General features: G+C 56.3%; 4 protein-coding genes and 1 long non-coding RNA gene across 7 annotated transcripts; 3 read left to right on the top strand and 2 right to left on the bottom strand.

The window, feature by feature from the left end:
* The first annotated feature begins 3,642 nt into the window (after positions 1–3,642).
* FOSL1 (FOS like 1, AP-1 transcription factor subunit) lies at positions 3,643–9,062 on the top strand. The gene is made up of 4 exons (XM_014844808.3): positions 3,643–3,937; positions 5,910–6,107; positions 7,865–7,972; positions 8,652–9,062. The coding sequence occupies exons 1-4, from the start codon at positions 3,848–3,850 to the stop codon at positions 9,060–9,062; spliced, it is 807 nt and encodes a 268-aa protein (XP_014700294.1). The 5' UTR covers positions 3,643–3,847.
* CCDC85B (coiled-coil domain containing 85B) lies at positions 8,348–11,176 on the bottom strand. The gene has a single exon (XM_070488194.1). It carries the CDS (start codon positions 11,174–11,176, stop codon positions 10,568–10,570), a length of 609 nt encoding a protein of 202 aa, XP_070344295.1. The 3' UTR covers positions 8,348–10,567.
* Positions 11,177–12,949: 1,773 nt separating this feature from the next.
* FIBP (FGF1 intracellular binding protein) lies at positions 12,950–17,194 on the top strand. Of its 2 annotated transcripts, none has more exons than XM_014844813.3 (10): positions 12,950–13,328; positions 13,519–13,717; positions 13,894–14,020; positions 14,877–14,977; positions 15,443–15,576; positions 15,916–16,024; positions 16,103–16,166; positions 16,447–16,533; positions 16,620–16,717; positions 17,073–17,194. In XM_014844813.3, the coding sequence occupies exons 1-10, from the start codon at positions 13,244–13,246 to the stop codon at positions 17,140–17,142; spliced, it is 1,074 nt and encodes a 357-aa protein (XP_014700299.1). In that variant the 5' UTR covers positions 12,950–13,243; the 3' UTR covers positions 17,143–17,194. The 2 variants fall into 2 exon arrangements, with proteins under 2 accessions (XP_014700299.1, XP_014700297.1); XM_014844811.3 differs by having other exon boundaries at positions 13,107–13,328; positions 15,443–15,597.
* Positions 17,195–23,052, top strand: LOC139040818 (uncharacterized). The gene is made up of 3 exons (XR_011495172.1): positions 17,195–17,334; positions 21,810–21,867; positions 22,865–23,052. It is a non-coding gene; the product is annotated as an uncharacterized lncRNA (long non-coding RNA).
* On the bottom strand, positions 17,373–20,934 carry CTSW (cathepsin W). 2 transcript variants are annotated; one of them, XM_014844810.3, is made up of 10 exons: positions 20,650–20,934; positions 20,302–20,386; positions 19,361–19,474; positions 18,821–18,975; positions 18,622–18,718; positions 18,434–18,514; positions 18,228–18,350; positions 17,983–18,047; positions 17,700–17,903; positions 17,373–17,619 (listed from the first exon to the last, which is right to left on the bottom strand). In XM_014844810.3, the coding sequence occupies exons 1-10, from the start codon at positions 20,734–20,736 to the stop codon at positions 17,509–17,511; spliced, it is 1,122 nt and encodes a 373-aa protein (XP_014700296.3). In that variant the 5' UTR covers positions 20,737–20,934; the 3' UTR covers positions 17,373–17,508. The 2 variants fall into 2 exon arrangements, with proteins under 2 accessions (XP_014700296.3, XP_044618033.2); XM_044762098.2 differs by having other exon boundaries at positions 18,622–18,736; positions 20,650–20,806.
* Positions 23,053–23,703: the final 651 nt, after the last annotated feature.

The following is a 23,703-nucleotide window of genomic DNA, read 5'->3' as shown; positions in this document are numbered from 1 at the left end:
AAACTTCAGTTTAGTCAATAACCTAAATATAAGAATGACACTGATAAAACTATTAGAAGAAAACACAGGGGTAAATGTTCACGACTTTGAATTTGGCAGTGCATTCTTACATTTGACACTGGAAGCATGAGCAACAAAAGAAAAAATAGATAAATTGGACTTCGTAAAAATTTTTAAAAACTTTGTGCATCAAAGGACATTATAACCTACAGAAGGAGAAAACATCTGCAAATTATATATCTGATAACAGTTTGGGATCCAGAATATATACAGAACTCATATAATTCAACAACAACAACAAAAACCAAACAGCCCAATGACAAATGGGTAAAGGACTTGACCAGACAATTGTCAAAAAAAAAACCATATATATATAAATGGCCAACAAGCATATGAAAAGATGTTCATTGATCATTAGGAACATGATCGGTTATTAAGGAAATGCAAATCAAAACACAATGAGATACCACTTCACACCCAGGATGTCTTTCATTTGAAAAATGGAAAATAGAGGCCGGCCCAGTGGTGCAGCGGTTAAATTCGCATGTTCTGCTTCTGTGACCTGGGGTTTGCCGGATGGGATCCCGGGTGCAGTCTTCCTCAGCAAAAAGAGGAGGACTGGCGGCAGACATCAGCTCAGGACTAATCTTCCTCAAAAAAATAAAATTAAAATTAAAAATGGAAAATAATGTGCTGGCGAAGATGTGAAGAAATCAGAACCCTCATACACTCATACGCCGCTGGCAGGAATGTAAAATGGTACAATACTTTATAAAACAGCCTGGCAGTTCCTCACAAGGTCAAACAGAGTTACCATGTGACCTAGACATTCTACTCTTAGGTATATACACAAGAAAAATGGAAACACATGTCCACACAAAAACTTGTTCACAAATGTCCATAGCAGCATTATTCACAATAGCCAAAAAGTGGAAACATCACAAACCCCATCAACTCACGGATAAATAATTGAATTGTGGTGTATACATATAATTGAACATTATTCAGCTCTAAAAAGCAACAAAGCATTGATACCTGCTACAACGTGGATGAGCCTGGAAAACATTGTGCTAAGTGAAAGAAACCAGACACAAAAAATCACGTAATGCTGATTCCATTTCTATGAAACGCCCAGAAGAGGCGAGTCCATAGAGACAGAAAGCAGATTAGCGGTTATCAGGGGAAAGGAGGAGGGAAGAGCTGGGAGTGATTACTTAATGGGTATGGGGTGTTCTTCTGGGATGATAAAAAAGTTTTAAAACCAGAGAGAAGTGGTGGTTGCACACATCATGAATGCACAAAATTCCACAGAAGTGTATGCTTTAAAATGGTTAATTGCATGTTATGTGAATTTCACTTCAATTTTAAAAATATGTCAACTTCAATTAAAAAGTGAATGGGAACTGAAAAATGTAAACATCACCTCCAACGCTCTGGGGGCACTGACAGCACCTACTGGGTGCCAAGCACACTCTTCTATGGCCTCCTTTTGCCTCCCTGCAGCCCCAGGAGGTGGGGATTCTCTAGGGCTCAGAAAGGGAAAGTGACTGAGCTAGGCTCACACAGCTGCCAAGCGACAGAGCCAGGGTCTCTCAGACATCCGGGCCCCCAGACTCCCGCAAGCAATCGCTGTGGTCTCCTGGCCTCCCAGGGCGGGAGCCGGTGAGGTCAGGGGCCAGGAACGTTTCTGTAGCCACGAGGCGGGAGTCAGTGACTGAGGAGCTTGGAATGTGCTGCCTCTGAAAGGACCTCCTTGTGGCTCCAGCGACGGTTAGAGTGGGAAGGGACTTTCAGAGTCTTGTAATCACACACACACACACACACACTGAGACCTGAGCCCCCGCTCAGTCACTGCCCAGGGAGTTGGGCAGGGTTGTGTTTCTGGAACAGGCAGATGATGCAGTCAAGGCTGACCTATGTCAGGCCTCACATGTGCCACCACCTGGTCCCCTGTGTCCCTCTGACCTATCCAGCTTAGGCTCAGCCAGAGTTCACATACCAGTTAGTGTGTGTGTGTGCATGCTTGTGTGCGTGTGTACTACATGAGGGCCTTAGCATGTGACCAGAGCCGCAAGGGCCCCCACCCTTGAGGCTTTTTATTAACATGTGTATTTATTTTCTCTTTGTCAAGTTCTTATTACATGCTGTGCTAAGCATGTGCGATGATCTTATTTCTGTTCCCCAACAACCCTGAGATGTTGTTAACATTATGTCTCCATTTTGCAGATGAGAAAACAGAGGCTCCAGGAGATTTTCTGCTTCATCTAGGTCACACAGCTGGTGAGCAGCCTAGCCAGAATTCAAACCCAGAACCCAGAGTTGTCTGATTCCAGCACACACGTTATTTTCCACATGTCACACTGTCACCAGAAATCTCTCTCCCACACACACCCTCCCCTCTATTTCTCATTCTGGTAAACTGCTGTTGGTTTCTTTCCTTTTTAGAGAAAGACAAGCATTAAGGAGAACAAAGGCAAGGGAGAGGCATGGGGCTGTAACCACCTCTGAGTGCACAGCACTTTACAGCTTACAAAGCACTTTCACATTTGTGACCTCATTCCATGCAGCCCCATGAGGTCAGCGGGCGGCTCAATTATTCCCATTGAGCCTGGGACTCAGAGAGAAGGTGACCCGCCCAGGCGACAGAGACAGAAATGGTAGCTCTGGGACTGGAAGCCCAGAGCCAAGGTGGCCTGCATTTCAACACCTCTCAGCCTCAGTTTCCCCATCTGTAAAATAAGGATGATGATAGCACCTACCTTCCGGGCTTCTTGGCCTTTGGTTGTTGACCTTTGGCCCTGGCCTCACAGTCACACAGACCTTTGACATAATCTCCAAACAAAGCTGGTGACCATATAGTCCCCGAAGGGCAGTGACAGTATTTAAAGACGATGGCATTTATCAGACCACAGGACAAGTGTGTCCCACTGCAGGCGCTCACTGCTTATCCAGGCTCTGAATTAAAACTCGTTATGGCTCCTCAAATTATCCTGTGAGCAGCACGATTACATTGAGTGGTATTTGCGCGCACCTCAAAGCACTAACTTGTTCGTTGTAAACATTTAAAATATACCACCATTTTTGTAACCCTGGCATCATTTATTCACTTTTTAGAATATCTGAATCCTAATGCCAGCGGAAGGGCCTCACCCTGGATGGCAGTAGCACCGTTCCTGGCATGAAATAAGCACCCAGTAAATAATAATAGTAATATCAATCACATTTATGATCCACTTTACAGTTTCCAGACCCCTTTCACATTCTTCACTCCAACTTCCCACGTGCGGCAGGGTGGCTACGTGATTATTTCGTCCCATTTGACGGATGCAGAAACTGAGGCCAGACCAGGCGGTGAGAGGGCTCCAGGGTGCTGGCCGGGAGCGGGGCTGCCGGCTCGCAGTCTGCAGTCGGCGGCTGGGCGGGACCGGACAGAGCGAGACCGGGCGGGGCGGCCAGCGGCTCACAGGTGCGTAAAGACGCAGGGGAATCCTCGGCTCCACCTGGGCGCGGCGAGGAAATTGCACCATGTATGGGCAGATACGTCAGAGGGGGCAGGCCCGCCTGCCGCTGGCGGACGCCAAATCCGTCCCTCTCCCCCCACGAAAAGGCCGCAAAAGGACTGTAGGAGGCGTCGAACAGTTCGGGGCGGACTGTCGAAAGGCGGCGCGTCTGGAGAGGTGGAGCCCCGAGGTGACCGGCGCCACTGCGAAACGCCCGCGCCACCCCCCAAATCGAAGTGGTTCAGCCCGAGAACTTTTCATTCATAAAAAGAAAAGACTCCGCAAGGAGCGAGTGAGTCAGAACCGAAGCCGCCGACGCGGACCCCACGAAGCAGCCAGCCCAGGGCATGTACCGAGACTTCGGGGAACCCGGACCGAGCTCCGGGGCCGGCGGTGCGTACGGCGGCCCAGCGCAGCCCCCGGGGACAGGCCAGCAGGTGAGAGAGATCCGAAGCCTGGGGTGCGCGAGTGGACAGCGCCTGGCACGCTGTCGTCCCCCGCGGCACGCTCCGAGACTGGGCCGGGAACCGGAGTAGGGATCGGGTGTGGGGGCTGTGGCGGGAGATCCTGCCGATTCTCCGCTTTCCGGGGGCACTTTCCCCCCACAGCCCAGGGCGCGCGGCGGGCAGAACAAGGATCTGCGAACGTCCCGTCTCTCCCTCGCCCCCTTGTCCCTCACTGTGTGCTGTCTACTGTCCCTCTGTTTCTGTTACCTTCTTTCTTTCCTCCTGCCACCGCTAATCGTTTTGTCCCATCTGCGTCAGAAGGGGGCCCCTTAGTTCGGGATTCATCCTAGCTCTAACATCCATCTCGGGTCTGATCCATCTCGGACTAAATTCCCGGGACCTGAGTCTGAGCTGCGGCCGAGAAGTCCCCACGCAGGAGGGAGGCGGGATCCTCGGCAGGCTGGCCCCGACTAACTGGGAATCCTCGGCGCTGTCTGTGATCATCTGGATGTCTGTCTGTGTGTCTGTCCCTCTCTACCCTATCGCCAAGTCCGTATCCCCTTCTCGGCGCAGTGGAGCCTGGTGGGCTCCGGGGGACTGGTTCTTGATCCTTGACGGGATGGAGCCAATAGAGACCGCGAGGTGCGGGGACGTGCGCGGGGACATGCAGCGGGCAACTCCCGCGTTTCCCCGACTCTCGGCATCGAACGGCGCCCGCTGCCGGCTGGGGGTACCCGGGAGGCTGCAGGTGCCCATTTCCTGCGGAGGGGCCGCGAGCACGTGTCGCTAGGAGCGGCGTCCGTTCCGCCGAGTCACGGCGGCCGAGTCACGGTGGCTGACTCACCCGGAGCGCCCCTCCCTTCCTGGCCCGGAGCGGCCCGGGCCCGACAACCTCGGGAGTGGGAGATGCCGCCGGCGGTTCCTCGGGCCCGGAACTGGGGTCACTGGGCCACTGGGCCCACAGCGCTGTGCCCGGGACACCGCTGTCTGGACTCGCCTGGGCTTGTGAGGCGCTTCCCGGAGGACTGGGCGCCCACACCCAGGGCCCAGCCCCAGGGCTCGAACCCAGGGGCAGGTAATCCCGGGAGCGCAAGCAGGGCAGCCAGACATCGCGCTGGGAGGTTTCCACCTCATTTACTGAATTTCCCGGAATCTAAGACCTCATCGATTGAAAAACCCACCTTTATTTTGTACCACTAAATCTTTTTCAAGTTGCCAATTAACCTATGATTTCAGAGCTACCCAAGGGTACTTTTTAGTATCAACGAAGTGATGTGATCCTCATCTATGATCATATTAAAAACGAGGAAACTGAGGCACGCTGATGTTAAATAATGCCCAAAGTCACAGCCAGTAAGTGGCTGAGCTAAAATGAGAATAGGGATAGCTTGAACCCAGAGCAATGGCTCTTGCCCACCACAGCCCCTGTGCATAGGGCATCTGCCACTTACCTGGCTCTGTCACACACATTCTCTCACCTGATTCTCACAGCCACCCTCGGGGTTGGGAGCTGTAATGCTCCTCTTTGCGCAGATGGGACTCAGAAGGGTGCCGGAGTGGGTAAGAGCCTGGCTGCTTGTGGCGCAAACCCCGCTTTCCACTTACTGGCTATGTGTCCATGGACAACTGTTTTCCTGTCTGAAAATGATGATACTGTTGTGCAAATTATATGAGTCAGTATTTGTAAAGTGGTTAGGACAGTGCCTGGAATTCACATTCTATAAGTATTAGCTCTGATGGGGAAATGGAGACACAGAGAGGTTATGTGACCTGCCCAAAGTCACACAGCTCATGAGCAGGGATTTGTCACCCAGTCAGGCTCTCTGACTGCCCAACGGGGCTCTTTTTGGTCTCTCAGAACCAGCATTTGCCTTGAGGGTGGACGGCGGTGTGGCTTCTGTTCACTGGAAGCCCCTCCATCCACACAGACCTCATCCTTGGCCCTCCATTTCTTATCCCTCAGAAGTTCCACCTCGTGCCAAGTATCAACGCTGTGAGCGGCAGCCAGGAGCTCCAGTGGATGGTGCAGCCTCACTTCCTGGGACCCAGCAGCTACCCCAGGCCTCTGGCATACCCCCAGTACAGCCCCCCACAGCCCCGGCCAGGAGTCATTCGGGCCCTGGGGCCACCTCCAGGGGTGCGACGCCGGCCCTCTGAACAGGTAGGGAGCAGAGATGTGGCTGATTCTGATGCCCACAGGGGTGCGGAGGAGAAGCTGTTGCCCAAAAGGAGAACACAGGCTTCGGGGAGGAGGGGTAAAGTGCGGCCACTGTGACTGCTGGCCAAGGAAGAAAGTGATTGGAGCCCCTGGGGAGATGCAGGGGCAAAGAGGTCACTTCTGGATCAGGGAAAGCTTCCTGGAGGTGGAGGCATATTAGCCTAGAAGGATGGGTAGGATTTGCATAGATAGAGAGGAAGGAAACGGCAGTCTGGTGGAGGGGATACCAGGAGGAAGAATGGAGGTGGAGGTGAGAACGTGTAAGGTGTACATGTGAAAAGGTGTGTGGAGAGTAGAGGGTCTGACATGTATGGAGACGGTGGGCTTATGCTGTCTGAGTAGCTGGGGAGAACAGAAAGGAGAGACTTCCCTTCGGCTGCTCTCTAGGTCTCAGTTTCCCCATATCATTTAATCCTCACAAAAACCCTCTGGGGAATGTACTCTGGTTCTCCCCATTTTACAGCCAAGGAAATGAAGGCACAGAGAGGTAGTCATTTGCCCAAGATCACACAGGTAGTGAGTAATGAGACAGGTCTGTCCAATTCTAAAGTCAGATCCTAACCAGCAAGCCACAGTGTCTCACCGGGAGCTAAGAGAAGGCTTGAAGTAGAGTGAGCTGAAACTCATGCCTCCGCAACCAGCATTCCCACCCGCGCACTGCTAATAAAGCCTTACCAAAATAAATACATGGGAGATACCGTCTTTAAGGGAGTGCCTCCTCTTTCCTCTCCCTGGGGCTTTTTGGTATATGGGACTGGGTGAGGTGTGCATAGTAAAGAGCTCACTCTGACAGCAGGGTGGGGGATGGGGAGGGAGGTTGGGGTCCTGGGGAAACTGTGCCATCAGCCAGGGGAAGTGTTCCCACAAACAGAATGACTGGCCTTTGTGACCAACTGGAAGGGGACCGTGGTGCGAGCCGCAGAGGCAGGCTCCTGGACTTCCTTCCTTCAGCCCTGTCCTGAGGGTGGTCTTTTGTTCCTGGGTACTCCTAGACAGGGGCTGCGAGCTGTGAGCCAGGTCCTTGTGGGGGAGGCGGTCTCCATCAGCTGGTCTCTCACTCAGGGTTGAATAGAGTGAGTGGATTTTAATTTCTGCTCTGGGGCCATAAACGAGTTATTCATCCTCCCTGGGCTTCAGTTCCTTACATGGACAGTTGGGTTAAGAATCTATGTAAAGCGCTGAGCTGGCACATAATACGTTCCTGATAAATAACGACATACTCAGCAGCACTCATTGGCCCCTTCTAGTGCTTACAGTCCCTGGGAAAGAGGAGACTAGGTTATCAAGAGATTGAAAAGAATGAGTGAGGGTCCTTGGAAAAGAGTGGCCAAGTCCCAGAGGCTCAGAGGAAGAAAGGCCACTTCTTGCTGGGGAACGAGAGAAAGCTTACCAGAGGCTGGGGCATCTTAGTTGAGTCCTGGGAGATGAGGAGGGTTAAGGTTTGTGGCGTAGGGGTGGGCATTCCGAGGGAGGAATCATAGGAGGCAAAAGCTGGGTGCGGGGAAGAGCTGACTAATCCAAGCTTACTAAAGCGTGAGTGCGGGGAGCCGGTCGGGGTGCGGTGGTCCCTAAACCGCAGGCTGAGGGCGCCCTCGCGCTGCCATGCCCCTTGCCAGGGTCTTGCCACTGGGCCAGCGCAGGAGGCGAGTGTCGGGCAGCCAGTGGCTCTGGGTCCACCTCACTGCTCCCTCTACCCCCAGATCAGCCCGGAGGAGGAGGAGCGCCGTCGAGTGAGGCGCGAGCGGAACAAGCTGGCGGCGGCCAAGTGCAGGAACCGGAGGAAGGAACTGACCGACTTCCTGCAGGCGGTGAGCACCGGCCACTGCGGAGGGTTCCCAGGGTCCGACCCACCGAACCTCAGTGGGGGGATCCCGGCTCCCATGAGCCGCGGGGCTCCAGGGGGCGCCGGTATATGAAGTCCCCTCTCCCCAGCTCCCCGGTGGAGGGGCAGTCCTTCAGAGAAAAGGACAAGAAAAAAGCGATTAAAAATTAGTTGCAGCGCGTCCTACTCCGAGCACAGCAGAGCTGAGCTTAAGCTTCGGCAGACCATCTCCTTCTGAGATACCCCTAGGACTGATGGGAGTCATGCCCATTTTCTCCCAGGGGCTCATGGGAGTTGTAGTCCAGACTTGCTGGAGACTCCCTGGCCCTCCCCTTTCCCCTCCACCCCCCCTTGAATCACCACCATCGCGGGAGGCTACGCAGTATTCAGGCCTCATCTTCTTTTTTTTTTTAAGATTTTATTTTTTCCTTTTTCTCCCCAAAGCCGCTCGGTACATAGTTGTGTATCTTTAGTTGTGGGTCCCTCCAGATGTGGCATGTGGGATGCCGCCTCAGCATGGTTCCATGAGCGGTGCCATATCCCCGCCCAGGATTCCAACCGACCAAACCCTGGGCCGCTGAAGCGGAGCTCGGGAACTTAACCACTTGACCACAGGGCAGGCCCCCTGCCCTCATCTTCTTGACTCCTCTCCTAACCCTCTGCAGGAGACTGACAAACTGGAGGATGAGAAATCCGGGCTGCAGCGAGAGATTGAGGAGCTGCAGAAGCAGAAGGAGCGCCTGGAACTGGTGCTGGAAGCCCACCGCCCCATCTGCAAAATCCCAGAAGGGGCCAAGGAGAGTGACACTGGCGGCACAAGCGGCACCAGCAGCCCACCAGCCCCCTCTTGCCCTGTGCCTTGTATCTCCCTTTCCCCGGGGCCTGTGCTTGAACCTGAAGCATTGCACACCCCCACGCTCATGACTACACCCTCCCTGACTCCTTTCACCCCCAGTCTGGTCTTCACCTACCCCAGCACCCCTGAGCCCTGTGCCTCAGCCCATCGCAAGAGCAGCAGCAGCAGTGGAGACCCGTCCTCTGACCCGCTTGGCTCCCCCACCCTCCTGGCCTTATGAGGCACCCCAGCCCCACTCCCTGCTGGTGCCACCCTAGCCAACATATCCAGCCCACATTGGTCCAGCTGGCCTGGACCATATCCCGTGCCCAGCCTCAGCAGGTTCTCCTCCGTTCCTCCAGGTGAGACTGAGCATATTTTGCTTCCTGGTAGAGCCAGCCTGGGGCCAGTGAAGCTGCCTGCTGTTTCTCTAGAGCTGGCCTCTCTTGAACAATTTGCACAGAATCAGAGACAAAATATTTCCCATTTGTGCTAGAGAACTCCTGGCAGCCCCAAAGGACTTTGCAGATCCCTAGAGGTCCTCTGGAGCCCTAACCCCCTCCAAACTACCCCTAGAGTTTTCATCACCCTCTTCCTATGATCCACCCAACTCTGACAGAAAGTGATACTCTGCCAGCCTAGAACACTAACTCCCCCAGCCCCACTGCCAGCAGCACCAGGTGACTGAACCAGGGCATCCTGCCGGCCCTCCTGAATGGCACAGCTCAGGAGGGTGCCAGAGGCTTCTGTGATGAGCTGACTGGCAGCCCCCAGCTCTGAGAAGCTTTTAGCTCCAGGGAATGAAGCCTTCACAGCGAGGGCAGCTGCTATTTATTTTCCTAAAGAGAGTATTTTTATACAAACCTGCCAAAACAGAATAAAAGGCTTGAAGCTCTGGCCTGGTCTTATTGGACCCAGAGGCTAAAGGGAGAACATTTGGAGCCAGAAGCTCTAGGCTCTGGTCTCAGCTTCACCAACTCACGGCATGACCTTAGACAAATTCTTTGATATTTTTGGACCTGGACTGTCTTATCTGACAAACGAGGCTACATCTGCTCTGCCTCATCGCTAGCACTAAGAGAAGGAAGAGAGTGCTGTGGGGTGCAAGCCAAGAGGCTTAACATCCTCCTCCTGGTGGGGGCCCACAGTGCTCCTGCGTGTGCCACTGGAGGGCGCTGTTATGTCCCTTCCAGCCTCAGGGGAGGCGGCTAGTGGGTTCTAGGCCCCCAACACCTGCTTCCTGCCCCATTGTCTTGGACAGGAAGGAGCCGGGAAGGGAGCTGGAGCCACTTCAGGGGCCGGATCACGGCCTGTCCCTGGGCCAGACGGAGGAAGTCAGTGGCTTACTATGGTCCCACATCCCACCCCAGACTTGGGGTAACGGGAGAGTCAGCCACCTTAGTTCTGCAGTCCCTCTGGATAGGAATGGAACCCCGTCTCAATGTCCTCGCCCTCGTCCCAACCCTGGCGAGTCTCAAACAGACGCTGCCCAAGCCACAGGCTCTGCTTCCGTCCCAGTTTATTAGCCCCCACCCAGCCCCCAGCAAGTCCCTCCGCTCCAGCCTTTCAGTCCCCCTGCTGCCCCGCCAGCGAGAGCGAGGGGCCCTCCTCAGTGCTAGGGTTTCTAAGTCCATGCCAGAGGCCCCACGTGCGCAGCCAGGGTGGCGTCCAGGTCCTGAGGTCCACCTCTATCCCGGCGCTTGGGAAGCACTCCGGGCGGGCGTCGGCACGAAGGAAGCCGTGTCTTCAGTCATCTGGGGAGCAGGCCAGGGGCAACTGATCGGGACTGCCCACGCTGCCAGTACTGGAGCTTCCATCGCCCAGGTCGCGGGGTCCGCAGGGGGGCAAGGCGAGCTCGGGCGTCGGCCCGGCGCCTGAGCCCCCCGCGCCGCCGGGGCCACCGCGGGGGCCCCACTCCTCGCCCAGCGCCAGGCAGAGCTCCTTAAGCGCCAGGTTCTCCCGCAGCAGCTCCTCCTGGCGGCCCTCCAGCTCGGCCAGCTTCTGCCAACAACCGCCCAGGTCCTCGCGCACGGCCCGGGATGCTTGGGTCCCGAAGAGCTGCCACTGGCGTGCGGCGCGCCGCCCGCGCTGGCGCTCCGAGTCTAGGAAGCAGCAAAGGTCGCGCAGCTCGCGGTTCTCGGCCTGTAGGCGCCGGTTGAGCTGCTTGAGCTCGCGGATCTCGCCCAGGTGACCCTGCAGCTGCCGATTCACCTCCTGCATGAGGCGGCCGCGCTGCACCAGAGCCGCCAGGCGCGCCGCCTCCTCCCGCCGCAGGCGCCGCACCAGCTCCTCCTTGCCCAGTGCCGCCATCTCCTCGTCCGTCAGCTCCTCCAGGCCGCCTGCCTCGGCCTCCATGGCTGCTCAGGCCTCTGGAGCATCGCCTGCCCGCCGCCGCAGCCCAGGAGCCCCACGTCGAGCCCGTCGCCGCTCGGGGTCGGGCTCCGGCTCCGCGGGCGGCAGGCTGCGGTCGAGGTAGTGTAGGCTGCAGCAGCCGCCCGGGGGTGGGCACGCGGCTGGGCGCGCGCCGGGGCGGGGCCGCATGACGTCAGGGAAGGACAGCCAATCCGGGAAAGCCTCCCCGGAGAGGGGCGGAGTCTGGACGCAGAGGGAGCTACCCTTCTCCGCCCACTCCGAACCACGGTGCCCGAGACCCCCGCGGACACGGATTCAGTCCCGACATCACCGTCTTTAACAAGCCAACCCTGAACTAGGTGCTTCTACCTCTCAATTCCAAACCTCCTCAAGCTCGAGCCTAAGCCCCTCCGCTGCTTCTGAGAACCAAGACGCAGGCGTTGGCCTCTGACTCTCCTGCCCACCTTCTGACAGAACACAGACGGATTGTCTTTCCATGCTTTCTAGCTTAGCTCGAACTCGGCTCACTGGGCATCGGTCCCAGCTCCTTGGAACCCTGAGTCCAAACGTTCGGGCTCACCATCAGCCTACACTCCCTCTCAGAGTGTTTCCTGCCTGGGGGGAGAAGCATACGTGGGATTTATTTGTTCAATAAACCTTTATTGTGTGCAAGGCCTACGCAGAAATAAACTTCACCAAGATCCTAATCCTGTCCTCAAAGAGGTAGTAATCTGGCAGGGGAAACAGGCTATGTTAAACAAGCAACAAATGGAGGAGGGGCACGGTCTGAGGGACTTCCCAAAAAAGGTTTCCCAAAAGAGGTAATATCTGATGGGCCCTGAAAGATGTATGGACTTTGCCAAATAAAGAGAGAGCTGTTTCGGGAAAAGGGAATATCCTGGTGAAAGACACTGATGCTCGAAATTTTTAGGAACTAAAGTGAGAGTAGCTCGATGTTTTTGAAAAGCAGACATGTGGAGAAAGTGGTAAGAGAGGGAGGGAGGCAACAAAGGTAGACGGAGGCCAGATTCTCAAGGGCTTTCAATGCTAGCTTGGAACATTTCCACAGGCCAGTAAGGATTGTAAGCAGGGGAGTAACATTTTAAAATATGCATTTAAAAAAAGATTGTTCGGGCTGCTCTGTGTGGGATGGACCATGGGAGGGGACGTAGGCAGGGACATTAGTAAGAACACTGTGTCGATGGGCAAGGAGAGCGATGCAGAAGGACTGGTCTGGGACAGTGCCAGTGGGGGTGGAGAGGACAAAGATAGTGGAAATATTCAGGAGGCTAATCAGCAGAACTGAATGTGGGAAGAGAGGAGTCTGGGAAATAGCCCAGGTTTCTGGTATGAGAACTGGGTGGATGTTGGGGCTGTCATTGAGACAGGAACACAGGAAAAGAAACAGACTGGGGAGAAGGAGAGGTCTGCCTTGCTTCTGAGAGGCCTCAGAAGGAGTGGGGAGACAGCGCGGACAGACTCGAAGATACGCGGCCCTCCGGATGTGGACTTCCAGGCAGAGCTCTGAGCTGCACAATAGGGGAGGCCATTAGTTAGTGGTGACCACGGCAGCAGGTGCCCCATGCTCAGGAGACGTGCTCATCCGCAGGATGGACTGAGGGGCTCCCAGCAAGTGTCCTTGGACATCGGGCCAGACATCTTTTTAGCAGAGAAAAGATTTAGCATTGAGGACACAGGTCAAAGTAGGGAGGCCCCGAAAAGAGCAGAGAATGTGGGAGAAAAACCAAGAGGAAGTGAGGGCAGGAGGTTGCAGGGGTAGGGGAGACTGGCGGGAAGCCTTGCCTCCGGACACTCTCCCGCACACGGGGCCAAAGGAGCCCGGGAGTCCCCCTTCCGCCGGGAGGAGGGGCTCCTCCACCGCCGCTGCCTCCGCCCCGTCGCGCGCCGCTCCCGACCCCACCCGCTGTGTCCCGGAAGTGGTCCTTCTCTGGCTCCGGGTGCCCGGAGCCGAATCTCCGCACTCCCGGAAGTGGCCCGGCGGCGTGCCGGGCCCGGGCAGTGCTCGCTCCTGCTGGGGCGCCGCGGCCGCGCCCGGGTCCGGGCGTGACCATGACTAGTGAGCTGGATATCTTCGTGGGGAACACGACCCTCATCGACGAGGACGTGTATCGCCTCTGGCTGGATGGTTACTCGGGTCTGTGGGGGCCGTCTGGGAAGCCCGACGGGCGGAGCAGTTGTTTTGGATGGGAAAGGGGGCGGGGCCAGGGCTTGAGCATCCTATAGGGAAGTGGGCAGCGGGAGTAAGGGATGGATAGGGGTCGGGGCGGGAATCCCTGGAGGGCCTCCTGAGTCGGCAGGGCCTGATGCTAATGCCCACTACCCAGTGGGCGACGCAGTGGCCCTGAGGGTGCGCTCAGGAATCCTGGAGCAGACGGGTGCCACGGCCGCGGTGCTGCAGAGCGACACTATGGACCACTACCGTACTTTCCACATGCTCGAGCGCCTGCTGCACGCACCGCCCAAGCTGCTGCACCAGCTCATCTACCAGATCCCGCCCTCCCGACAGGCGCTGCTCATCGAGAGGTGGGGACGCCAACCAGTCTGACTGTATACCGATTTTGCAGGCTGAAACTGAGGCCCAGGGAGGGGCGGGACTTACCCAGGCCTTGAGAAAGTTGAGAGCAGAGGGGCCAAACCCAGGCCCTGCCAGGCCCCCTTTCCTTTATGGGAAGTGAGTGGTGTCCTTTACCTCCACGCAGGTACTACGCCTTTGATGAGGCCTTTGTGCGGGAGGTCCTGGGCAAGAAGCTGTCCAAGGGCACCAAGAAAGACCTGGACGACATCAGCACCAAAACAGGCATCACCCTCAAGAGCTGTCGGAGACAGGTGGGCACCATACCCCACCAACACAACTTCCCACCTACAGTCCCCCCTTCACTCCATCCTTTTGGCCACTGCCCCAGCTCCAGCCTCCTCCCCAACCTCCGACTGTGGCAGCTGCTTCATTCCCAGTCTCCTCTCCCTTCTTTTTGTCCCTTCCAAACCATCCTCTACTCTTCAGCCAGAGTGGCCTTTCAAAAGCCCAGATCTGACCACAGCTTCCCCCCGCTCATGAACTTTCATTGGTTCCCACTCCCTCTTGGATAGTAGCCACACCTCTGGCCTTGCCCTGCATACTCTCCTGTGACCTGGTCCCTGCCAAGCTCGCTAGACTGACATCTCCCCATCCCCTGGCTTTCCTTTGCTTATGCTGCTCCTCCCTGGAAGGTATTGGTTTTGGCCATTTCTACTCCTTGAAACCAAGGCAGGGGTTCAGATGCCACCTTCTCCACAAGCCTTTCTGGTGATGCCAGGGAGAAGCAACCCTTCTCCTGGGCCTTTAGTGTCTAATCCCTCATTTCTTGTGAGCCCCCTGCATACGGCTTAGCATTTGCTCATTGTTGACTTCCTGGGCCTTAGTCAGGAGGGTGAGCTCCGGCACAAGCTCACGATGCTAAAATAGGGGTGAATGGAGAGGTAGGAGTGAGTAAACATTTATCCGAGGCTCCGTGGTAGAAGTTGGTAGATATTTATTGAACTGATAACAGGTATTAATAATCAGTAGTTTGTGGAAGGAATAACAGATGCTAAGTTAGCAGATGTTGACCGGATAGGTGGGTAGATGAGAGAGGGATTTCAATAAACAGCTTACTAGGGGAGCGACCTCTCACCAGTCCTCTCTCCCCCCTTAACTGCCCTGCAGTTTGACAATTTCAAGCGAGTCTTCAAGGTGGTGGAGGAAATGCGGGGCTCCCTGGTTGATAACATCCAGCAACACTTCCTCCTCTCCGACCGGCTGGCCAGGTGAGGGGCCAAGAGAGGAGTCAGCCATCTTCCCCTCCTGCGCACTCCTTTCCAGGGCCCTGAGGCTGGCCCACCTTTCCCGCCGCAAACCCCTTGACGTCTGGCTGTGTTGGGGGGATGGTTGTCCTACCCTTGGTCCGTGCTTTGGATCAGACTGGCCTGGGTTCAAATCCTAGCCTGGCCCCTTGCCAGCTGGGCTGTGTGAGGTGCCACATGTAGAGCCCATGGCGCAGCCCCGGGCTTAGGAAGAGCTCAGTACGTGGTGACCGTTACGCTTGTGGTCTCCCACTGTATCCCTTAGGAGACCTGGGCTGAAACCTTCTCTTTGCACAGATGAGGAGGCCCAGACAGAAGTGACTTGAAAGACGTCACACAGTGAGTTAGGGCAGAGAGAGGCCAGAACTTGGGTGCCCAGCCAGTGTTGGAATTTCAAGCCCTGACAAGCCCACTGTCCCCTCCCTGCAGGGACTATGCAGCCATTGTCTTCTTTGCCAACAACCGCTTTGAGACAGGGAAGAAAAAACTGCAGTACCTGAGCTTTGGCGACTTTGCCTTCTGTGCTGAGCTCATGATCCAGAACTGGACCCTCGGAGCCGTCGGTGAGGCCCCCACTGACCCAGGTGCCCGGACGCCTCCCCTCTTTCTGGGCCTGGTTCCCCAGCAGCAGTTTCTCCTGCAGGCCCCAGCATCCTTTCTTCTTCAGCGCCCTCCCCTCAGCCACCTCTGCTCCTAGTCCAGTGTCAGTGTCCCCACACATACCTGGCCTGCAGACAGAGGGCCCACTGCTTCTCTATGGCCTGGGGCAAGTCACTGCACCTCTCTGACACTCCGCTTCCTCCTCTGTCTCGTGGGGTGCAGTGAGGTGGTGGGGGGAGGCTCAGGATATCACAGGAGGGGTTTTATCCCCCACCCCAACTCCCTTCACGGGCCTCACTCAGACTCCCAGGTGGATGACATGGACATGGACTTAGACAAGGAGTTTCTTCAGGACTTGAAGGAGCTCAAGGTGCTTGTAGCTGACAAGGACCTTCTGGACCTGCACAAGAGGTGAACCTAGGGGCTCCATGGGGTAGGGCCTGAAGTGGGGGCCCAGGTGGCTCTAATCTCGACCCTGTTTCCCCGCAGCCTGGTGTGCACCGCCCTTCGAGGAAAGCTCGGTGTCTTCTCTGAAATGGAAGCCAACTTCAAGGTCTGTGGCCTAATCCAGCTTCTGTCCCTTGGGCCTCTTCAGCCTCCAGTGCACTGTCCCACTGGGCAACTCTGCTCATGCCCGGGATTGACCAGCAGGTGGCGCTGCTGCCCCCCCTTTGCCCGCCTCACAGGCGGGAGCCTGCTCCTAAACACTGGGGAGTTATTCAATTGAGGGAGGTGGATAGATGTGCGGAGGGGCCTGCTCCTCCTCCGGCCTCTGGGCTCAGCCCCCAGCTTCTGGGACAGAAGGCAGAACTCCCAGGCCCCCTGCCCCACAGAACCTGTCCCGGGGGCTGGTGAATGTGGCCACCAAGCTGACTCACAATAAGGACGTCAGAGACCTATTTGTGGACCTCGTGGAAAAGGTGAGCTGTCCTGCCTGCCGCCCTCTGATCCCCACCCTGGCCGTCCCTGAGCTGTACCAGTGCTGCATGTTCCCTTGGGCCCACAGTTCGTGGAACCCTGCCGCTCTGACCACTGGCCATTGAGTGACGTGCGGCTCTTCTTGAATCAGTATTCGGCGTCGGTCCACTCCCTGGATGGCTTCCGGTGAGAGATCCCAGCCCTCCCGTCCAGCTTGGCCTGGCCCCAGCCAGCCTCCCGCCAGGGCCTAGCCTTCCTGCAGACTCATGGTTCCCTGTTCTGCCGCCCTGTGGGTGGAGGTCTCTCCTTGGACCAGAGTCCTGGCTCCACCTCTTAGAAGTGGTGACCTGACCTTGAGCAGGTCCTTCACCCCTCCATGCCTCATTGTCCTCACATAGAAACTGGGGAGAACGATGATAAGGATTCTAAGAATATTGTGAGGATTAAACAGGTGACAGTATAGAGAGCGTGTATAGCAGTTGTCACAACACGGTGAGGAGGCAGTGAATGTCAGCCATTAGTGTTCCCATTGTCATTGCAGGCACCAGGCCCTCTGGGACCGCTACATGGGCACCCTCCGTGGCTGCCTCCTGCGCCTCTATCATGACTGAGGCCCCCTTCTGCCGCAGGGCCCACACTGACAATAAAGTTGCCATGACTTTGGAGGAGCCTGTGTGTGGGTACACATATCGTCCGTGTGTGGGAGCGTGCGCAGGTGTGCGTGCATATGTCATGGTGTGCGTCTATAAGGACGTGTGGCTACGTCAACCCCACAGGGACTAGGATGTATCTGGGAATGGTAGGTAAGTTCTCCCCATTTCCCCACTCCAGCTGAGTCCACTTGGAAGACAGGGCTCTTGTCTTGGTTTATTCAATCTGTAGCAAGAAGATTGGGAGCACAGGCCGAGACCTTGGGATGGGGCTAGCAAGGAGGTAGCTGGCACAGCAGGAAAGAGCTGAGGGGCAGCCAGGCGAGCTCAGGGAGGGCAGGAGACTGGCCGCTTCTTACGTGGTTGGTCCACTAGGGCAGTGAGCGCGTACTTGGTGATGCCACATGTATTGCTCCCTCGATGTAGCCGGAAATAGCCCTAGGAAATTAGGGGACCTCAGGGCCAGAAGGATGGCAGATGCCTGTCCTGCCCTGTCCCCCGCAGTAGATCACACTCACCTCCTCGCCCCAGTTGGCCCCCCAGGAGTTCTTCAGGATCCAGTATGAGGAGGAGCGGCGAGGACGAGACTGGGATGAGACTGCCCCTGGTCGCCTCCCCTCCACTGACTTGCCTCCACCGAAACCCACCAGCAAGACAGAATGATCCAAATGCTGGGGGTCACAGGTGGTGGGCGTGGCCTTGATCACACCCTTTTGGTATTGCTGCAGAGGCAGGGCAGACGGGCTGAGTCTGGGGCCGCCTCCCCTGTACGCCCCTCCCCTCCTTTCCTCCCTCTCCCACCTGCAGTAGCTTCATGTTGATGGTCACTGTGATGGGGCCATGGGTGGCCAGGTACTCGGCGATTTCTGGGGGTAGAAGGTGCCATCAGGCCCTGCGTGCCCTGTCCCCCCTGCTCTCAGCTCATGGGTGTCTCTCTCTCTCTCCCCCTTCCACATCCTCACCCCCTCCATCTCTTTCTATAGCCTGGTCTGTCCATCCCTGTCATTCTCCCCCCACTCCCGCCCATGTCTCCAGCCTGCCCGCACTCTGCTCGTCCTCCGGCAGCCTGATGAAATCCTGGATCCAGGCCACCTTGGGCTTCTTGGCCTGGCACCTGTGGGGTTTGGCATCCCCCCGGAATGGGTAGTCCTTTTCACTGGCCAGGCCACCTGGAGATAAGCAAGACCAGGATGGAGCCACGGCTCCTGCACGTCCCCCAGCCCACAGCTGCCCGGAGAGGCAGGGCACTCACTGTTGTTGAGAACAGTCAGGAACGCGTCCCAGACGAAGCCACCCTTGCAGCCATTCCCACAGCGGTCACAGTCGAGCAGCTCTGGTGGAAGAAGGGACAGTGTGGGTGACCAGGCCCCCCTCCTCTCCCTCGTCACACATCCCCACCCTACCCCCCTGCCCCCGACCCGAGCCCTCTCCCAGCCGTACGCTGTACGGAGACTTCCACAGACTGACGGTATGTGATGGCCCACAGGGCCTCAATGTTGCCCGCAGCCGCCATGGCCCAGCAGCAGTTACACATTTCCTGGGTGAGAGGGTGAGGCTGGGGTAAGGTGTCCAGGCTTGCCCTTCTCCTTCCCACGCACCACTGGGGCTGGATTGGACCAGACAGGGTAGGGGCAGATACCTGGTTCTTGACGGATGAGATGACACCGGCTGCCTTCCGCCAGTCACAGGTCTGGGGCACTGTCTTCTCCCACTCTTCAGACTCTACCTTTCTGCCCACATGGGGGGCCCCTGCAGCCGCCCTCCGATGCCCATAGAGCTGGCCAAACTCCTCCTCTGGGGGACAGATGGGGCCACCGAGACCACAGTTTTGACCCCTTCTGCCTCTCCTACTCCAGCTATCCACTTCCTCAGCCATTTGAGTCCCCATAACACCCTGGGAGACAAAGGCAAGGATGCTGAGGTCTAGAGAGAGGCTGGCTTCCTTGCTGGGTGCATTTCCCTGCACCTGCTGCCTCGCCCCTGAGCTGGGCTGGGCCACAGGCCTCCAGAGTTCCTGCCCCTGCCCTCTGTGATTTGGGACTAGCAGCCAGGCCCCTGGTCCTCAGCATCCCTCTCTGGGAAATGAAAACCGAAGGGCTGCCCTGTCCATCTGCCATTATCCCTGGAGAAGGCTCTACTTCCCCACCTACCACCTAGGGGCCAGGAGGGGTCCCAGTACCTGTGAGGTCACTGAATGGGGACAACCCAAACTCAGCCGTGCCCAAGTCGTCCTTCTGCAGCCGCTGAGCCTGAGCCAGGTTGCGGGCAAAGATGTCCAGGCGGTGAGCATACTCTAGACCAAAAGGGGGTTGTCCTAGGCTGGTTCTTGAGCCCACAGGGACAGGAAGTGGCTGCTGGCTGAGCATCCTCCCACCCACACTCACCCAGGTGAGCCCTGACTCCTTTCCTGTGGCTCCTGCAGACCCCGCTGCAGACGCCCAGGCTAAGGAAACGGCTCCCCAGCCCACCTAGGGTTGGGTTTTCCCAGGAGGCAGGAAGGGGGGCCTCTGCCCACCCCAGCGGGAAGCCAAGTAAGGGGTCTGAAGGCAGAGTGACTCAGTAGAGAAAGTAGATAGTTGGAACCCAGCTTCCTGCCAGGTCACCTCTTCCACCCTCACTTCACACTTCAGACCACAGTTTCAGAGGTGGAACATGGTGGGGGGGTGAGGATGGGGTACAGGGCCATGGCCCAAGCAGCTTGGGCTGAAGGGCAACCCTAGACCATGCCCCTAGGGGAGATGAGACACAGAGGGAGAAGGAGCAGTGCTGGCAACTCCTGGGGGTGGTGAGGGAGTCCCCAGCTTGGGGACAAAATGGGTAGGTATCCTTGGGTGTCTGCTGCATGAAGTCATGACTAGATGGTGGTCTGCCTGCTGCCCGGCTCACAGGAAAGTGGCTATGGAGGGAAGAATCCTCTAGGACTGGGCAGACCCCCAACAGCTGCCACCTCCTTCCAGGTTCATAGCAAAGAAATCCTGTCCCCAGTTCTGCATTTGGGAACCAGGGAGTACACCCCAGTCCTGCCACTGTCCTGCGCACTCCCCACCATGAGCCTTGATTTTCTCCTCTGTTAAATGGGAGAAGGGGGATTGGACTGGAGATACACATGTCTGGTGATACCTGCTGGGCTCGAGTAACTCCGGTTGTACTGGATCTGGAATAACATGAAGACCTCTTTCAGCTCCAGCGGCCGGGGCCCTGGGTCCTGGAAGGAACCAAGGGTGGTGTGGGGGAGGTAGGCGAGGAGTCATTGCCGGAACCACACCTCAGCTCCCAGCCAGGCAGACTGGGCTAGGGGATCAGCCCGTTAATCCCGCTCTGTCTCCCTGGGTGAGCGTGGACTCATCACCTCTCTAGTCTCAGTCTCTCCCTCTGGGAAATGGGAACAAGGCAGTTTCCTGAAGGGGTGAGCCCGAGGCATGGAGCCTGCAGAGGGAAGGGGATGGGGTGCAGGTTGGGGGTACTTACCTGGCCCCCGGGGGAGCCATTGAAGCCTTCAGCCAGACCTGCCACCAACAGGGCCAGGAGGCAGGAGAGGTGGACAGTTTGGGCCATGGCGCCGCAGACGAGAGTGCCAGGGGCAGGAAGCTGTGCAGACCAAGCTGGAGGGGCTGAGAGGGCGGAGCTGGAGAAACCACCACACAGGGGAAACTAGGCTGGGAGGGGTTGGACCCCTCAAGCACAAGAGGCTTTCAGGTGGTTGTCCTTGCCTGGCCCTTGGCCTGCTGGCTCTCCACTCCACCTCTCTCTATTCAACAGAGGCTCTCTGCCCACCCTGTTCTGGGCAATTGTAGGGATGCAGAGATGGGTCTGTCCTTAAGGAGACAGATCCTAAGTGGGCAGTGACAATATAGGGCCATCAGTGCCATGAGCAGGAAGCCCAGGGGGCTACGGGAACCACATGCCCCTAATGACTGGGCAAGGATGGAAGGTGCTCACTGCCCCCTGGGGAAGCACTCTTGCTCATCCTGCGAAGCTCAGTCAGCTCAAGGGTCACCTCCAAGAAGCCTTCCCTGCTCCCCATCCTCTGCTGTCACCTGCAGCCCCTTGAGTCCCTGCTGTGCCTGTGCCAGCTGGGCATCTGCCTCCCACCCACAGCAGAGGCGTCTGATGCCCTGTGTCCTCAGTGCCCAGGACGGAGCCAGCACAGAGCAGGCTCGATGAATGTTTGTTGACTGAACAATTGGTCATCACGGGTTTTAAACAGGAAAGTGCAGGGCCCAAGGGACAGCAAGTGGCAGCTACTGCCTCCTGTTCCTTCTTCCTGTCACAGTCTGGGAGTGTGGATGAGGGGTCTAGGTGGGCCTGAGGGGGCAGAAAGATAGCAGGGTTGGCATCTCAGGCAGAGCAAGGCCAAAGCCCGTGAGGCCAAGGGCTGGGCAGGGGTGTTAACACCCATTACTGTTGCCTTGGTTCTAATGGGTCCTTGGGCTGGGGATCTCCCTTATGTGCCTCCAGGCTGGGAGCTAGGCCCCCCAGGCTGGGAACTAGCACCCAAGGCCAGAGATGAATGAGAAGAAGCTGGCTTTCTAGGGGTTCCTTGGGGATGGGAGAGGGGAAGGGAGGAGGGCTCTGATCCTGGGGTTCATTCATTCATGTACTCACTACCTCATTTCTTCATTCATCAGGAATCTTCCCAAAGCTGTGAGGCCTCATCTTGCTGCGCCCCCTCCGTTACCCCAGAGGGTAAGCCCGTGTGGGCACCAAAGGGGGTGTCATAAAACCTGACTCTTGTGGTGGGGGAGTTGTGGAAATTTGGGGGAGGAGGGACTGAGGTGTGGGGGTGGGTGGCCTTCTTTGATCATTTCCTTCCCTCCCTTGAATGTGAGCTCCACGAGGCCAGGAGATCTGGGTGTTTTTTCAATTAGTGCTGTGTCCCCGGTGCCTAGCACAGAGCCTGGTCAATGGTGGCCACTCAGTAAACATTTGTTGAATGACTGCATGAATTTCCCCACTCGCTCACTCATTTGTTCATTCATTTGCTCATCTGAAGCTCCTGGCTGGCGCCCAGGGAAGGCTGGGCTGTGGACTGAAAGGAGCTCACGACCGGGTAGGAGAGGGACACCAAGCAAGATAAGGCCTTGTGACCCGGTGCAGAGGGGATGAGGGCAGCGAAAGTCGTTAGGGTCCCAGAGGTCAGAAGAGGCATTCCAAGGAGGCAACTCCGAGTGGCAGGCACGCCCAGGCCTAATAGTGCAAAGATGAGGCTCGGGTCCAAGTCCGAGTTGCCAACTGCGCACCCAGTCATTCCCCTCTGGGCCTCCCGTCCTCATCTCTGAGTGGCAGTGACAATTCCTTTGAGTGGAACGACACTTTGTGGAGCACCTACGACCCTGGCTGGCACAGAGTAGGTGTTCAAATGGGGGGTCCTTAATGCTCTACTGTGGGGACAAAGAACCCAGAGAGTCTTGGAGGCAGAGAGACTTGAGTTCAAATCCTGTCCTTCCCACTCTGCCTCTGCCTGGACAAATCTCAGCTTCTGTCATCTGTGAAATGGGGTGTTCACGGCACCCCTTCCCGCACTTGGCAGGAGGATTGCGTGAGGTGCACACCGGTGCCTGGAATGGTTAGATCCTGATAATCAAGAGCTAATATTTTTATTATCATTTTTTTCTTTTTTTGTGAGGAAGATTAGCCCTGAGCTAACATCTGTGCCAATCTTCCTCTATTTTTTTGTTTGTAGGATGCCTCCATAGGATGGCTGATGAGCAGAGTAGGTTTGCACCCAGGATCCGAACTCACGAACCCCGGCCACCGAAGCCGAGCAGGCGGAACTTTAACCACTCGGCCACGGGGCCAGCCCCTTATTTTTTTGATAGCGGCTTTATTGAGGTGTAATTCACACACCATAAAATTTACCCTTTTAGAATGTACAATTCGGTGGTTTTTAGTGTATTTGCATAATTGTGCAACCATTGCCACTATCTAATTTCAGAACGTTTTCGTGAAACCGCCAAAAGAAACCCCACACCCATTAGCAGTCACTCCGTGGTGCCCCTTCGCCCTGCAATCACTGATCTGGGTTGCCCTCAGATTCACCTATTCTGGATGTGTCACATAAGTGGAATATGTGGCCTTTTGTGTCTGGCTTCTTTCACCTAGTGTTATATTTTCAAGATTCATCCATACTGTAGGACATACCAGTACTTCGTTCTTTTTTACAGCTGTATAATACTCCAGTGTATTCCCACATTTTGTTTATCCATTCATCATGCCGGACATTAGATTGTCTCTACATTTTGGTTTTTATGAATAGTGTTGCTATGAACATTGTGTCCAGATATTTTGTGTGGACATATGTTTTCAATTCCCCTGGGTACATACCTAGGCGTGAAATTGCTGCGTCATGTGGTAACATTTGAGGACCTGCCAGACTATTTGCCAAAGCGGGCTGCACCATCTTACATTGCCACCCACAGTGTATGAGGGTTCCAATTTCTCCATATCCTCGCCAACACTTGTTATTGTCTGTCTTTTTGACTATAAAGAGTTATTATTTTTAGCCTCCTAGCCCCTGTGGCT

This window comes from Equus asinus, chromosome 17 (genome assembly GCF_041296235.1).
Source record: "Equus asinus isolate D_3611 breed Donkey chromosome 17, EquAss-T2T_v2, whole genome shotgun sequence".
Classification (NCBI taxonomy): Eukaryota; Metazoa; Chordata; class Mammalia; order Perissodactyla; family Equidae; genus Equus; species Equus asinus.
This window is presented reverse-complemented; position numbering and strand designations above follow the sequence as displayed.